Genomic DNA, 14,779 nt, shown 5'->3' with positions numbered 1-14,779 from the left:
CCTCAAGCTGAAGAGCTGAGGACAATGTCCAGGCCCAGAGTTCAAGCCCCACAACTAACAACAACAAAAAGGGAACAATACCCATCTCACAGAACCAGATATTGCTGACAGGATCACTAGCATTGGTGTTTTTTTGTCAGCCATGGGGCTTGAACTCAGGGCCTGGGTGCAGTCCCTGAACTCTTTTGCTCCAAGTTAGTGCTCTATTACTTTAAGCCACAGCACCACTTCCAGTTTTCTGGTGGCTAATTGGAGGTAAGAGTCTCAAACTTTCCTGCCCAGGCTGGCTTTGAACTGTGATCCACAGATGTCAGCCTCCTTAAGTAGTTAGGATTACAGGGGCAAACCACTGGCACCCAGCTGATCTTGGGTACAGCCTATAACCAAACCTCTGCCTCCTTAATAGCTGGAATTATAGTGCATTGGCTCTAACATAACCACTATGGATTAGCTATGTTTTCTGTTCCCATCTCATTTCACTGGGTGATTCCAAGAATATGTATGTGAAGTCAAATGAAAACAAGCTGAAGCAATCCAAAGGTTGAATGTTTTTAATTTTTTGCTAAGTAGCAAAATTTTAACTGTTTTGCTAATGTAAGAATGGATCCAACAGAGTGGCTAAGCCCTATAACCCATATAGCCCAAGGTGGCTGTAGTGATGGGACTAAATGTGGACAAAAGGTCTTTGCCCCTCAGTCACATCAAGCCCACGGACATCATCTACAGGACACCAACATACATGTATCTGTTGTGCAAGAATTTAAAGCCTTCTTGAGCCTTCAACACTGTCCAAGAGTATCATGTTCTGAGGTTATGGACTCTAGGTGTGCTAGAGATAGGTAAAGGGCAAAACTTCCTTCCACATTGCACGAACTGTGGCTTGTAACGGGATCTAAGGAATGTAAGTCCAGAATCCCCTTCTTCTGCTGGCCAGTCCCTCAAAGGTGAAGGTCAGTATTCTCGCAGCTCCCCTGCCCCAGTTTTGGAGTTCTTCAATGTGTCAGCCTCATGGACGCATGTTATTATTCATGGACGCATATGGCATTTGCCACAAAAATAGTATTCTTTGCTTTGTCCTTGGTTCCCAACACCTGGGGTGGCATCCTCCAGGACCAGCTCACCCACCCCATTGTAGTTTAGGCTGTTTGAAGGGTTGTTCAGGGCTATCTGCTAGTTCTAAATGTTCTTCAAGCTTCACAGAGCCTCACAACCTTACTTCTCTCTGCTCTGCTCTTTTGATATGTTACAATTCTACCTATAAAACTTTCAAACCTCTGATCCCTGGATGCCTCTTTTCAGATTTTAAAATTTCTTACATTCACTAAATATTAGCCTTCTGAATTTCAGAATGCAGTTACCTACCAGTTAATACAAAATGCAGCCTCGTACTGTATTAATTATTGACAGCAGCGCCACAGGATGGAGGGAGGGAAGGCCTGGTGCTTAGAGAACCCTCTCCACTTCTATACATACACCTCTGCCCTGCTTGCTCTGACCCCTGAACACCATGTGCTCCACTTGGCTCCACGGCTCTAAACTGAGCACTTGGGTTGCCTTATTCCTCACCTGACTAGAAATGTTCTAAGCACAGAAAGGAAAGCAGCCTGCTTATTATAGACACAGGTCCAAAGCCAAACTCAAAACTACTTTTGCACCTAAGTGTTCTGAAGGGTATGGAGGGGCCCAGTGGTCTGTCTTCAGTGTCTACTTCACCAGGGATCATGACCTGCAAGGCTCAGGGTGTACAGCAGATTCACTGTCAACAATCTCTAGGCAGGAAGACAAAAAGGTATATAAAATAGAAACTCAAGTACAGGCTTTACCACCCAGAAGGATCAAAGTTCCTGGGATAGTCAAAGACTCACTTTGGCTGGTTATACCCAGATGTACTGGATTCAGGACAAGGCAAATTCCATGTTTCATTAACAGTTAATCTGCTAGGTCTTCAGGGGTCAGACTCAACCCCGAAACTAAACTAACTACACCACAACGTTCACTGTACATGTCAGCTACTTCCTTTCTTGCTCTACCCCTCATTTTCAGCCTTTCTGGACCTGTATGCTCTCAGGAAGCCAAAATAGCAAAAAACATGGTAGAAAAAAAAAAAAAGGAACCAGTTTTCATTTCTTGGCACCTGTTGCTCTCTGTATCCTAGAGGCTAAATGGGCTAAAAAAAATGATAGCCCAGTTCTCTCTGCCTTCCAGTGAACACTGGAAGTTCTCCCATTGGCAGTTAAATGCAGTGAGCAGTTCCAAAGTGACTTGGGATGAGTATCACCCCAATGCAGGATACAAGTGCCTCTGACCCACGTAGACCAGTTCTGTTGAGGAGGCTGATTCCGGCATCAGACGTGCAGATCTTGGAGGAAAGTGCCTCGCCCTTGTTGGTACCACTGGCCTAATAGTTTCTCAAGGCTCAGAGGCTCAACCCTGGACAGTTGGTGAAGAGATAAAAGTAACGGTCTTGCACAGGTCTTCAGCACTGGAATAGTTCAGCAGGTCCACACAAGGTTCACCTTAAAGCAGCATCTTCAGGGTGCTGGAGGCAGGCGCTGTGACAGAAGACAGTGAGCAAGGGTCAAAGCTTTGTCTGGTAACCATCACAACCAGACCCACCGACTAAATCAACTTATTCCTGAGAACTGATTTCAAAGTAACTCTCATCAGGGTAAAAAAGTGCATATACCAGAACATGTGCTTTGGAAGCTACATGGTTAACAGAATACTGACTCTAAAATGAGGTTTATCTGGCCACTCAGTGAATGGCTCTGGCTGGCAGGCTCTGTGAGTCTCCTTTCCCTTACCTCTAAGTCATCAATGACAGCACCTACTTCAGTAGGCCATTGTAAGGATAAGTAAGATAATCTGCATAAATCACCTAAGACATAATATGTGCTCAATCACATAGTTTGGCTCTTAGCATTTATCATACATGGAAACAGAAAGGGAATGCAGAGAGAAGGAACAGGTAAATCATTAGGGTATCAGAATTGAAGGGAAGACTTCCATGACTATTCTGACAATATCATTTTAGATCTTGGATATTTTGTACATGTGTGGAAGATACCACAGACAATTGAATTCTGCAGCTTAGGAAAAAGGAAGCAAGGTAGACAGTTGGCATTGTTTACCAAGTCTATCATCATTCTCAATTTGACATTTGGGAAACTGAAAATTCAGTAAAGGGAAGAAGCTGGAGGACATAGGAAGGGAGGAAGATGAAGGGGTTAACAGTAAAAAAAAAATGCAAAAGCTCCCTGCACCCCAGCTTTCAGAGCCCCAAGGCAGGGCAGAATGTAGGTGACCACTGTCCTGATTAGGAGCTCCTTCAACAATGAGCCTACTTGCTAGGGCTTGCTGCAAGGCTGCACTGAGGTTCACTGCTATGGCGACAGCTAGATTGGCCACTTTCCTGCCTGCCAAGTGTCCCACTGTAGTCAGGAGACAGAGAGGAGAGACAGCTTTGATGATGAGCAAGGAGTCCATGCTTAGGACTCTACTGCAAGTCATAACTCGGTCCTCCCTTTCCCCTATGGTGTTTCAGCTGTCAGAAAGCACAATGGTTGTCCATGTCCATCAAGGACACAGGTAGTGAACACTAATTAGTGCACAATCTGCTTTCACAGACCTAACAGTAATTTCACTAGTATTTATAACCCTTAATTTAAAATTCATTCTACCCACAAATATTAACTAACCTTAAAATACTTAAAAAGATTGTTTTTTAAAAAGCTAAGCATAAGCTGGGTACCAGTGGCTCACGCCTATAATCCTAGCTGCTCAAGAGGCTGAGATCTGAAGATCATGGTTGAAAGCCAGCCCTGACAGGAAAGTCCACGAGACTTTTTATTTCCAATGAATTACCAAAAAGATAAAAGTGATCTGTGGCTCAAGTGCACTAGAGCACTACTCTGGAGCATTAAAGCTCAGGGACAGTGCCCAGGTTCTGAGTTCAAACTCCAGGACTGGCATGCATGAACAAATGGGTTCAAGCTTATGTACACACACACACACACACACACACACACACACACACACTCACTCACACTCACCCCTATAACCCCAGCCAGGACTGGCACGCATGAACAAATGGGTGCATGTGTACATGTACACACACACACACACACACACACACACACACACGAACAAATGGGTGCATGTGTACACTCTCTCTCTCTCTCTCTCTCTCTCTCTCTCTCTCTCTCTCTCTCTCCTATAACCCCAGTCCTCCAGGGACTGCAAGACTGTCTCAGGAGAGAAAAAAGTTAAACAGTTCTTCAATTATCAACAACTACAGAGAGTGTTCACATTTTCCATTTGCCTCATAAATGTTCCCAAAGCCTGAGATTTTTTTAGCCCTATTAATTCCACTACCACAACCATTTGACCAAGTTTCTCACTAAACTAGATGAGAAAACGAAAGCCCACAGAGGTCAGATGATCTTCCCAGATCACAGAGCCTACTGAAAACAGATGGCCTGACTTACAAGCCAGTGCGCTTTCCTCAGTGTCACACTCTCTGGCAATGTGAATATGAAAGTGATTATTGAATGCTTTGAATCTCCCTCAGAGATTCATCAATACCCATTATATACACATAAGAAATAATATAGCTTTAACACCATTAGGTACAAGGTCAGAATGCAGCTTTTGTCCTGTACTTCAATTTAGTATGGGAAATGAGGGACCTCAATGACCTCTACTCATTCCAAAGCTAACCAGCTCCCCCAGGTCACAGCCTGCTGAGTACCCTACAGAGGGAAGTACCATGTAGCAAGGATCTATATTCTAGTTATGTACAAAGATGGAATCAGTAAAGGTGAAGATGGTCTACGAACAGGCCCAAATGATTTTGCAGGTCACTTTCTTAAAGCACTTAAGGAAGGGGCCATTTCTAGTGTTTTTCTGTTTGTTTTGTGTTGGTCATGGGGCTTGAACTCAGGGCGTGGGCACTATCCCTGAGCTTTTTCACTCAAGGTTAGTGGTCTACAACTTTGAGCCACAGCTCTAGTTCCAGTTTTCTAGTGATTAATTTGGAGATAAGAGTCTCATGGACTTTTCTGCCTGGGCTGTGATCCTTAGATCTGTCTCCTGAGTAGCTAGGATTACAGGTGTGAGCCACTAGCACCCAGCTTTGCTCAAGTGTTTTAAGAGGCTGAAAAGAAACAAATACTTCTCATATCATTCTACAAGGGCAGACTCACCTCTTTTAGACAAAGGATAGCACATACATACAAAAGTGGTAGGTGATAATAAGTAATAACAAATCTAAATAATTATAAATTTCAGGTCAAAATCACTAATCACTCACTGATAGAAGCCAAAATCTCACATAGAATAAAATCCAACCAAAAGAATAGGAAAATGTTTTTCTTTCTAAATACATGCGGCTTATTTTTTTTTTTTTCATTTTGTGATTTTTTTTTTTTTGGGTCAGTCATGGGGCTTGAACTTGGGGCCTGGGTGTTGTCCCTGAGCTCTGTTGCTCCCAACCTCCTAAGGAGCTAGTATTACAAGTGTGAGCCACCAGTGCCTGCCTTTTGTGTTGTTTTAGATAGTCTTATTTTTTTCTGTAATGCACAATAACATTAATGAGAGGATATACAAAAGGAAAAGAATAGAAAGCAGCTCCACGAGGACACCTATAATTATAGCTCCAGTAGGCTAAAGCAGAAGGATCATGCTGAGAGGATAGCCTGGGTAAAGTTGGTAAGATCCTATCTGAGAAACAAAAACAAAACAGAAAAAAGGTTGGGAATGTAGCCCAAGTGGTAGAACTCTTGCTTGGCAAGTGTGAGGCCCTGGGTTCAATCCCCAGAATCACAAAAACAAGACAAAACAACCCTCCCCCCAAGCCCAGCACCCCCCCACCCCCATCTCCACAATTGACAAAGGTATAGGAAAACACATAATCTCATCAATGTGGCTACAACTGGAAATAAGCAAAACTTTTCTTTTTTTTTGGTCCTGGGCTTGAACTCAGGGCAGGCTTGGGTGCTGTCCATGAGCCTTTTCACTCAAGGCTAGCACTCTACCACTTTGAGCCACAGCACCACTTCCAGTTTTCCAATGGCTAATTGGAGATGAGTCTTTCCTGCCCCAGCTGGCTTTGAACCATATCCTCAGATCTCAGCCTCTCAAGAACTAGGATTATAGGTACGAGCCGCTGGTGCCCAGCAAGCAAAACATTTTGAAGGGTAATTAGTCAGCATATGACTAGATGTGAGATGTATTCTACATCTCTACTGACTGGTTTCCAACTTTGAGAAATACTCCCAGAAGAACCATGAGCAAAGGTATTTACAAATACAAAACAAAACAAGACATACTCCAACATTCTATGTAGCAGGAGGCAGTGAGATATATGTTTCACACACCCACACAGTGAAATACCAGTCAATCTCTGGAATGATGTGGAAAGGTCTCTAAGCAACCAATAGGAACACATTACAAATGACCTATAAAACAAAGTCTATAAAACAATGGAGGGGGTAACAATGTTCAAGAGGAAGTGTACTCATTACCTCACTCATGTAACTGTAACCCTCTGTATAGTATCTTTACCAAAAAAAAAAAATGTACTCTTCCTACTCCCCCCCCCAAAAAAAAAACAAAGTCTATATACAAAATAATCCATACTCTAGATTCTCTTTTTGTTCAAAATAAATAAAATTATATAAGAAAAAGGCTGGCCAGGCGCCGGTGGCTCACACCTGTAATCCTAGCTACTCAGGAGGCTGAGATCTGAGGATCACGATTCAAAGCCAGCCAGGCAGGAAAGACCGTGAGACTCCGATCTCCAATAAACCACCAGAAAACTGGAAGTGGCGCTGTAGCTCAAGTGGTAGAGCATTAGCCTTGAGCTGAAATGCTGAGGGACAGTGCCCAACCCAGAGTTCAAGCCCCACAACCAACCAAAAAAAAAAAAAAGAAAAGAAAAGAAAGAAAGAAAAAGGCTGGCAGTCATATTAAGCAATTACAGTATAATTATAATCTGTAGGATAGCACTATGGTCACTTCCTAAATAATGCTATTATCTGTAGTGTTTGAATAGACACAACTTTGTGTGAAATTGAAAAAAAAGGAGTAAGATAAATAAAAGCACTTCTACATCTGTGCAAACAAAGGTACTATGATTCCAAGAATGTCAGGCACTGATCTCTCTTCTTAGACCCAGAAGGACTGGCAAAAAGGCTCAGGAGGGCTGGGAAGGTGGCTCAGTGGTAGAGTGTTTGCCTTGCATGCATGAGGCCCTGGGTTCGCTTCCTCAGCACCACATAAGCAGAAAAAGCCGGAAGTAGCACTGTGGCTCAAGTGGTAGAGCGCTAGCCTTGAGCTGAAGAGCTGAGGGAGAGTGCCCAGGTCAGAGTTCAGGCCCCATGACCAACAACAACAACAACAACAACAAAGGCTCAGGAACTGGAGCCTGCTGCTACATGACCCGTGCATTGCACCTTGTCCACACACACAAAGGAAGACCTGGCTTAACAGTGCATACTGGAGAAAAGCACATTCAGTATTGGACTAGAACCATCTTTGTGTTGTTGTTTTTTAAATTTAACCTCCAATCTTTGGGTTGCTCCTCAGACTACCATTTGAAATTTTTTACTTGAATAGGTCACAATGGTAATTAGGTTATCTAAGAAGAACTGACTTCCTGAGTAAGAGCTATGAAAACCTAGCTGTGCACTAAAATGACAGCAATAAATGGTACATCTAGGAAGGTGTAGCATTGAAAAATGATTAGTGAAGCAAAATACTAGCCAAGTAGCTTACAACTTGTGAATGATTAAAAACAAGAAGTGAGAGAAAGAGAACAAGAGTGAAAGTACACAGAAACATTACATATTAGCCACAGCTACTCTAAAGTATTTACTTCTAATCCTCACAACAGTCAGGGAATGTCACAAAAAAAGGAGACTCAAAGAGGTCCATGACTTGCTCAAAGTGACAAAGTGATAAATCCAAAAGTCTGGGTTTGAATATGGCCTAGTGCAATGGTACCTATTCTGGTCAACTGGTTGGCCAGCTCCAACTTTCCTAGTATTGGAGCCCATGCTGTGTTTCTCCAAACAGACTCACCTGTGAGCTAGAGGGTAACACCTGGGAGGTGGGCTCCTCAGACAGGGCTGCTCCTGAGGCCATGGGGCTCAGTGTTGTGATTCTGCTTGGCTGGCCACGGAGGGTCAGAGTAATGGTGGTGGGGACCTTCAAGCCTGAGAGAGAAAGAGAGGGGGGGTAGAGGTGGGAGAGCGGGGGGTTCTTGGTCATAGCCTTCGGTTTCTGCTAAGGTTTTCCTTTCCTGACTTTGTTTTTGTTTGTTTTTGAAAGGCAACAGGAAACAGTTTGTGGTCTTTTGACCTTTCTGGGCAATGAAGACCCTGTGGGCTGGGTTCAGACCTTGACTTCATGATACTGGAAGGTACTAGGGAAGACCCAATCTTGGAATCCCCACAATTCTCATGAGACTCACCTGATGCCTGGTTAGAGATTTGAGCCAGGCCAGGGAGGCTGCTTGCCAACTTAGCAAGGCCCCCATTGGTCAGCAACTGGTGGATGGCTGTAGGCTTCCCACCAGGAGCGGCACCCAACGAGGAGAGAGTGGTGGCCACAGGAATGGTACGAACAATGGTATTGGTGCCCGTGGTGATGGCACTCAAGCTCTGCATCGGGGTGGGCAACTTCACACTGGTGGCCTGTTGGACACACAAGCCCAGGTGATCAGAAGCTAGCACCCAACAGCAGAATTCAAGCCTGGAGAGCCCACAGCATATTATTAAAGGCTAACACATACTAAGTGTCTATTACATGCAAGGTAACCCTTCCAGGCATTTTGCAAACATTTTCTTTAACTCTCATTTCACAGACAAGGCAACAAGACAGAAAGGTCAAGAAGCTTGCCTAATGTCACACAGTAAGTGATGGGCCATAACTATTGTTAGCTCATCAGCTAGGGAGCTGGAAAGGCTGTTTGTCCTTGACCCACTATCTCTTGATCCAGTCTCCCTGCCAAAAGCAATTAGGCTGAGGAGACCTATTCCCTGTACCTGCCTGCCCAGTGAAAGGGAGATGTGTACCTGTGGGGCTGGCCCCGGGGAGGGATTTGCTGGGAGGCCAGAGGTCTTGCTGCTAATATCCTGCAAGCTGAAGCTGAGGCCCTGGAGGAGGCTACTGGCTGATGTGGCCCCTAAGACAGAACATAGCAGTTATCAGCACTAGTCAATCATTTGCAAATACTCATAAGCATCCACACTGCCCACCATCACCAATACTGAACTCAATCCAAGGCCCTCACCTTCTCTACCTTCAAAAAGACACCAAGAGTATCTCCCCCAGCATGCACAGTAGTGCCAGATTCTGCCTTGGATTTTCCCTGTATACCCATCCTGTTGCAAACTACCAGACCTGCATTTTGGACAATATCAGAAAAAAACCCAACTTTTTAGAAACTTAAAATTTCCCCATAGTCCTTTAATTCCAGGGAAAAGGAGGAACTGTTTAAGACAAATGGATTTCCTCACACACAGCACCAATCCTCAAGGCAAAGAGAAAGGAGAGGGGCAGCTGCTACATTCCAGCCCACTGGGCTCGGGCAATTAGCTTTTCTGTGCAGAGTGGGGTTAGAGAAAGTAAGGGACAAGAATAGTCAGAAAAACATCTTGGTGTGCTAATTAGCCCTGCTTTCAATTTTATTCAATCAGACATGTTTAAAACATCAAAATAATCCAAGAACCAGTGGCTCACACCTGTAATCCTAGCTACTCAGGATGCTGAACTCTGAGGATAGCGGTTCAAAGCTAGCCAGGGTAGGAATGGACATGAGACTCTTATCTCCAATTAACCAAAAGTAAAAAGCCAGAAGTGAAGAGATGGCTCAAGTGATAGAGTACCAACCTTGAGGAAAAAAAACTAAGGGATAGCACACTGGCCCTGAGTTCAAGCCCCAATACTGGAAACAAAAAGACAACAAAAAGACAAAAGCATCAAAATGAAACACAGAATAACATTGTCCAAAAAGGAATGTACTCATTACCTGCAGTATGAACTGTAACCCCTTTGTATATCACTTTTTTTTTTTTTTTTTGGTTGGTCACGGGGCTTGAACTCTGGGCCTGGGCACTGTCCCTGAGCTCTTCAGCTCAAGGCGAGCGCTCTACTGCTTGAGCCACAGCACCACTTCTGGTTTTCTAGTGGTTTATTGGAGATAAGAGTCTCATGGATATTTCTGCCCGGGCTGGCTTTGAACCTCGATCCTCAGATCTCAGCCTACTGAGTAGCTAGGATTACAGGTGTGAGCCACCAGCGCCCGGCTTAATACCTTTGTAATAACAATGTAAACATCTTTTGAAGAGGAAATAAAGAAACATGTACTTTACTCGTTAGTATTTCCCACTTTTACAGCAGAGTATACAGCTCTTGCACATTTGGACATTTATATATTATGGGTGTTAAGTCTATGGAATTCCCCTCACTCAAGCGAATTCCAGCTTTCTGGCATCCTCTAGGACCACAGTGAGGCCCAGAGGCACAACCTCCAAGAATGCTCATCAAAGACCACTCTCTGGCAGCAGACCAAAAAGAGTTTGCCAGTAGGGGGAACAATAGACTCTAAGATACCTGGCAGGTTGCTGCCAGGAGATGTGGCCACCAAGCGGCTTTGGAGAGTATGCAGGGCACTGGGTGTGGTGCTGCTGGAGGCCACTGAGGGGGCTGGGCTGGCTGAAACTCCACCTTCAGAAGTTGACCTGGAAACAAAGGAACTCTGTTATCCCAAGGTCAGAAGGCAGCAGACCCCAGTAACACAGGGAATGGCCAGAGTAGGGACAGCAAGGCTGGACACACACAAGAACCTGCAATTTCTTAAGTTCGCTTTTCTGAACTCTACTTCTGTTCTCCTAAAAGGACTTACAGCAACGTCAGGGATGTTCTGTAATGACCTCTGAACTAACCCAAATAATGGACAAAGATCCCAGTCAGAAAGAAGTCATACCCCATAATTGATAAGACTCCAGAATCTACCGTCTTCCTGAAGCACTAAATGAAAAGGGATAAAGGAAAAAAGGAACTAGAGACAGACAAAGGAGCACTTACTTGGCAGTGGTGAGAAGCCCAGTGAGCTCCTTAGCCCCTGCTGAGGCTTGCCCCAGTGTCATGGTGATGGGCTTTCCTCCTGTAGCTGCAAAAGAGAAAATCCCAAGGCCACTGGTCAGTCCTACTTGGCCCATACCATTCTGAGTTCCACAACTCAAGCTAAATATAAGATATTATAGGCAAAGGGGCTGGGAAGGTGGCTCAGTGGTAGAGCGCTTGCCTTGCATGCCTGAGGCCCTGGGTTCGATTCCTCAGCACCACATAAGCAAAAAGAAAAAAGCCGGAAGTGGCGCTGTGGCTCAAGTGGTAGAGCACTAGCCTTGAGCTGAAGAGCTGACGGACAGCGCCCAGGCCCAGAGTGAAGGCCCCATGAGCGGACCCCCCCACCCCAAAAAAAAAGATATTATAGGCAAAGATTGGACAATGAAAAAAGGAAGCTTTGTTAGAAAAGGGAAAGTGTTGGATCATTTTTTCTTTCATTTTCTAATCAAGATTATCTTTCATAAAATTAAAAAGGAAGAAAATGTATGGTACTCTGAATGGCCCTACAGTTCCCACCAGACTCTACCTCCCCAGTCCTTATTTAAGCAAGGTCACCGCCCACTTACTCAGCAGGTGTAACCTCATGCCTTTTCTGCTCCAGGCTTCTCATTCTGAAGCAGGGGCTGAGCTGCCCACCTGGTAAGTAGCCTCCAAGGGGATCTGTATGTTCCTACAAGAACTGGGCAACTCTTATTAAACAGACCCTGAGCAACTCACCTTCTGAAACTCCTCCTTGGGAAGGAGCACAAGGTCCCCCAGTCGAGTCCCCTTGGGAGATAAGGGACACCTTGATCTTCGGTCTCTTGGAAGTCTTACTGCTAGGAAGAGGACTGGAGGGATGGTGTCGTTTCAGCTGGACCCTAAGCTCTTCTTTCTCTGTCTCTTCCACTGGTTCTGATGAAATGGGAACTAAGAGATGGAGCTGAGGTGAAATCTCCACAAGCCAAAACAGGGCCCGGTGGATTCTGCCAGCCAATACCAGCAAAGACCAGCCATTTGGGAACAGGAGAGCCACCCCTCAAGTAGGACCCTGTTTCACAATTCTACCTCAGACTCTACCAGGCTCTTCTCAGAGGATATCTCCTTCTCCATCTAGAACCCTTCCCTAGTGGTAGATGGGAAGGGGCTTTGGAGGACAGAAGATACTCTGGGCCTGCCAGTACCACCAAACAGAGGACTCACCACAGTGGCTATAAACAGCCCTTCCCAAACTCAAGGAATGTGATCATATTACTGTTGCTGGCTCTCCTTACTATCACTCCACAGGTGGGAGGTAGGAAATTTTTCCAGGAACTCAGGGAGCAGCAGGCTACCTAGTCCTCTGCAAACAGGAGTTTCCACAGGACTCCTCGGAGCGCTTCCATTCTTAAGAGCCCAAGGTTGAGGGTCGGCTTGCCAAATGAAGGCAAAGAGAAAGACTATTACCAGAACTTTAAGCTGACTCTGGGTAGCGATTAGGTGAGGGACCACTGAAGCACAGGCAGCTCACAACTCCTGCTCAAAGGTAACAGGGGAGCAGCAGGCTATATTACAACTTAGTACCCATGTCATCTTAGTACCCATGACAGAGAAAGGTCATTTATCACATAGGAGCCTCCATTTCCATTGACTCAAACAGACTCACTGTGCACAGAATAAAGCCTTTAGACTTCCTCACAGGTTCCTTCTTTGTTTTTTTGTTGCTATTGGCATTGAGGACTGAACCCAGGGCTTTGCATATGCTAGACTCTTACAGGCTGAGTCACATACCCAGCCTTTTTTTTTTTTTTTTTTTAAATCAGTCATGGGGCTTGAACTTAGGGCTTTGGTCTTGTCCCTGAGCTTTTTTTTGCTCAAGGCTAGTTCTCTACCACTTAGAGCCACAGCTCCACTTCTGGTTTTCTAGTGGTTAATTGGAAATAAGAGTCTCATGGACTTTCTGCCTGGGCTAGCTTTGAACCATAATCCTCAGATTTCAGCCTCCTGAGTAGATAGGATTACAAGTGTGAACCACCAGTGCCCAGCTATATTTTGTTTTTGAGATAGGGTTTCAGTAACTTTGCTGGGGCTAGTCTCTAACTCATGATTTTCATGCCTCTGCTCTCAAGTAATTGGAATTACTGGCTGGTGTTACCGTGGCTGGCCAGGTTTCCTCCTTTTTCAACCTAGAAGTCATCTTTAGTACTCTTATCACAAAGTAGTTCTGGGGCAGGGAGGAAGGCAGCAATCCAATGAGGAAGGAGGGAGGGGCAGAATTCTGACATGGAGCCACAATCAAGGCATCACTAGCTAGGAAATCACTGCTTAGGAAATAAATCAAAAGAGGAAGGCATATGGCTGCTAAGTAGCTGGTATGCTTGCAGCAGCCAGGATGGAAACAAGAACTCGGAGTAGAGAAACAGACAAGGAAACTCAGGCTCATTCACAGGCAATGGGCATACAAAGGAAAAGTGAAATCAAGAAGCATAGTAAAAGAACCACAATAAGAAAGAAAAAAAAAAGAAAAACACCATGAGAAATTGAAAAAAATGAATAAATAAGCAAAGGAAATTAAAAAAAAAAAAGAAACAGGGAACAGAAGAAGAGAAAAAAATAGGAAGAAAGTAGACACTGAAGAATGATGAGGGGGAAATAAAGCGGAGGGGGTAAAAAGCAGTAAGCCCAAGACAAGTAGGTGAGAAAAGGAGTGATACTCACCAAAGAGACAGGAGGGGGCGCCGGGAGGAAGAGCTTTCCTCACCAGCATGTTTTGTTTCAGAAAAGCAGCAAACTGTGCTGGAATGAATCAGAAAGAATTACAGAATCATGGCCAGCCAGAAAAAGGAGAAGAGTGGGAAAAAGAAAAAGAAGAAAATAGTCTCTTAAAGGAGCTCCTTCTGAGGTCACTGAGCTTGAAACCTGACTCTGCCATGTAGCAGTTCCACGGAATCATCTACAAACTAAAGGTCATTGTCATGATTCAACCATTGAGGGCAAGTTAAGTGCAAGAGGGCATGGCACTTGATAAGGGCTCTGTTTATGTTAACTATCACTTCCTGCTTGCCCATATCTGCTAAAGACATGTGATATAGCTGCTGCTGACCCCATGACACTCTGGGAACCATTTTGACCCAGTTTGTCACAGCCTTCCAGAGCTCAAGAGATTCTCCATTAATCACTAGCTATCTTCAATCATCTAAGGGGACACCATTCACCCAGAATGTGGCTCTGACCACTCCTCATCCATGGAAGCCTGAAGAGCCAGGCTTCTTTGCTTCTTGTTAGTACCACTCTTATGAGAAAACTCTTAAGAGGCCTAGGTTTAAGTTCTAATATTAAGTTCTAATATTCTGGCTCCACTAAAAGTCACAGCAGAGGTGAGTAGATCATCTTTCTCAACCCTTAACATCCTCTATTTCACAGTCAGCAAGGGCTGTGCCTCTTCCTAGGCACTGGAATTCCTAAGAACTTTAGATGATACATGGTCATAGACATATCATCAATATCACTGTGCAAGAGGCCCTAGCTCAAGGCTACCCACCTCAGTTACTCTGTGTGTGTGTACATTTCAAGTGCACTTCTTTCTTGATCCCTTCTCTATAGATTTCCATATTGCACTATTAGTGCCCCGAACATCTATCATACATGCCTCCCTAAAACCTATATAAAACCTTGATCAACTTTGTGA

General features: G+C 44.5%; 1 protein-coding gene across 8 annotated transcripts in view; it reads right to left on the bottom strand.

Moving 5' to 3' along the window:
* Nucleotides 1-536: 536 nt before the first annotated feature.
* LOC138807824 (KAT8 regulatory NSL complex subunit 3) overlaps nt 537-14,779 on the bottom strand; it is a 44,972-nt gene continuing 30,729 nt past the window's right edge. For 7 of the 8 annotated variants that reach the window (XM_069993611.1, XM_069993612.1, XM_069993615.1 and 4 more), the window contains 8 exons: nt 13,810-13,887; nt 11,851-12,042; nt 11,092-11,176; nt 10,618-10,745; nt 9,078-9,187; nt 8,474-8,696; nt 8,083-8,216; nt 537-2,552 (listed from right to left, as the gene is read on the bottom strand). In XM_069993611.1, the coding sequence (XP_069849712.1) occupies nt 2,532-2,552; nt 8,083-8,216; nt 8,474-8,696; nt 9,078-9,187; nt 10,618-10,745; nt 11,092-11,176; nt 11,851-12,042; nt 13,810-13,887 (971 nt within the window). In that variant the 3' untranslated portion in view covers nt 537-2,531. The remainder of the gene's footprint in view (nt 2,553-8,082; nt 8,217-8,473; nt 8,697-9,077; nt 9,188-10,617; nt 10,746-11,091; nt 11,177-11,850; nt 12,043-13,809; nt 13,888-14,779) is intronic. The other variant, XM_069993613.1, reaches the window with a different exon arrangement.

This window comes from Dipodomys merriami, unplaced genomic scaffold (genome assembly GCF_024711535.1).
Source record: "Dipodomys merriami isolate MVZ:Mamm:240054 unplaced genomic scaffold, mDipMer1.0.p SCAF_435, whole genome shotgun sequence".
Taxonomy (NCBI): Eukaryota; Metazoa; Chordata; class Mammalia; order Rodentia; family Heteromyidae; genus Dipodomys; species Dipodomys merriami.
Note: the sequence above shows the minus strand (reverse complement) of the source record. Positions and strands in the feature narration are given on the sequence as shown.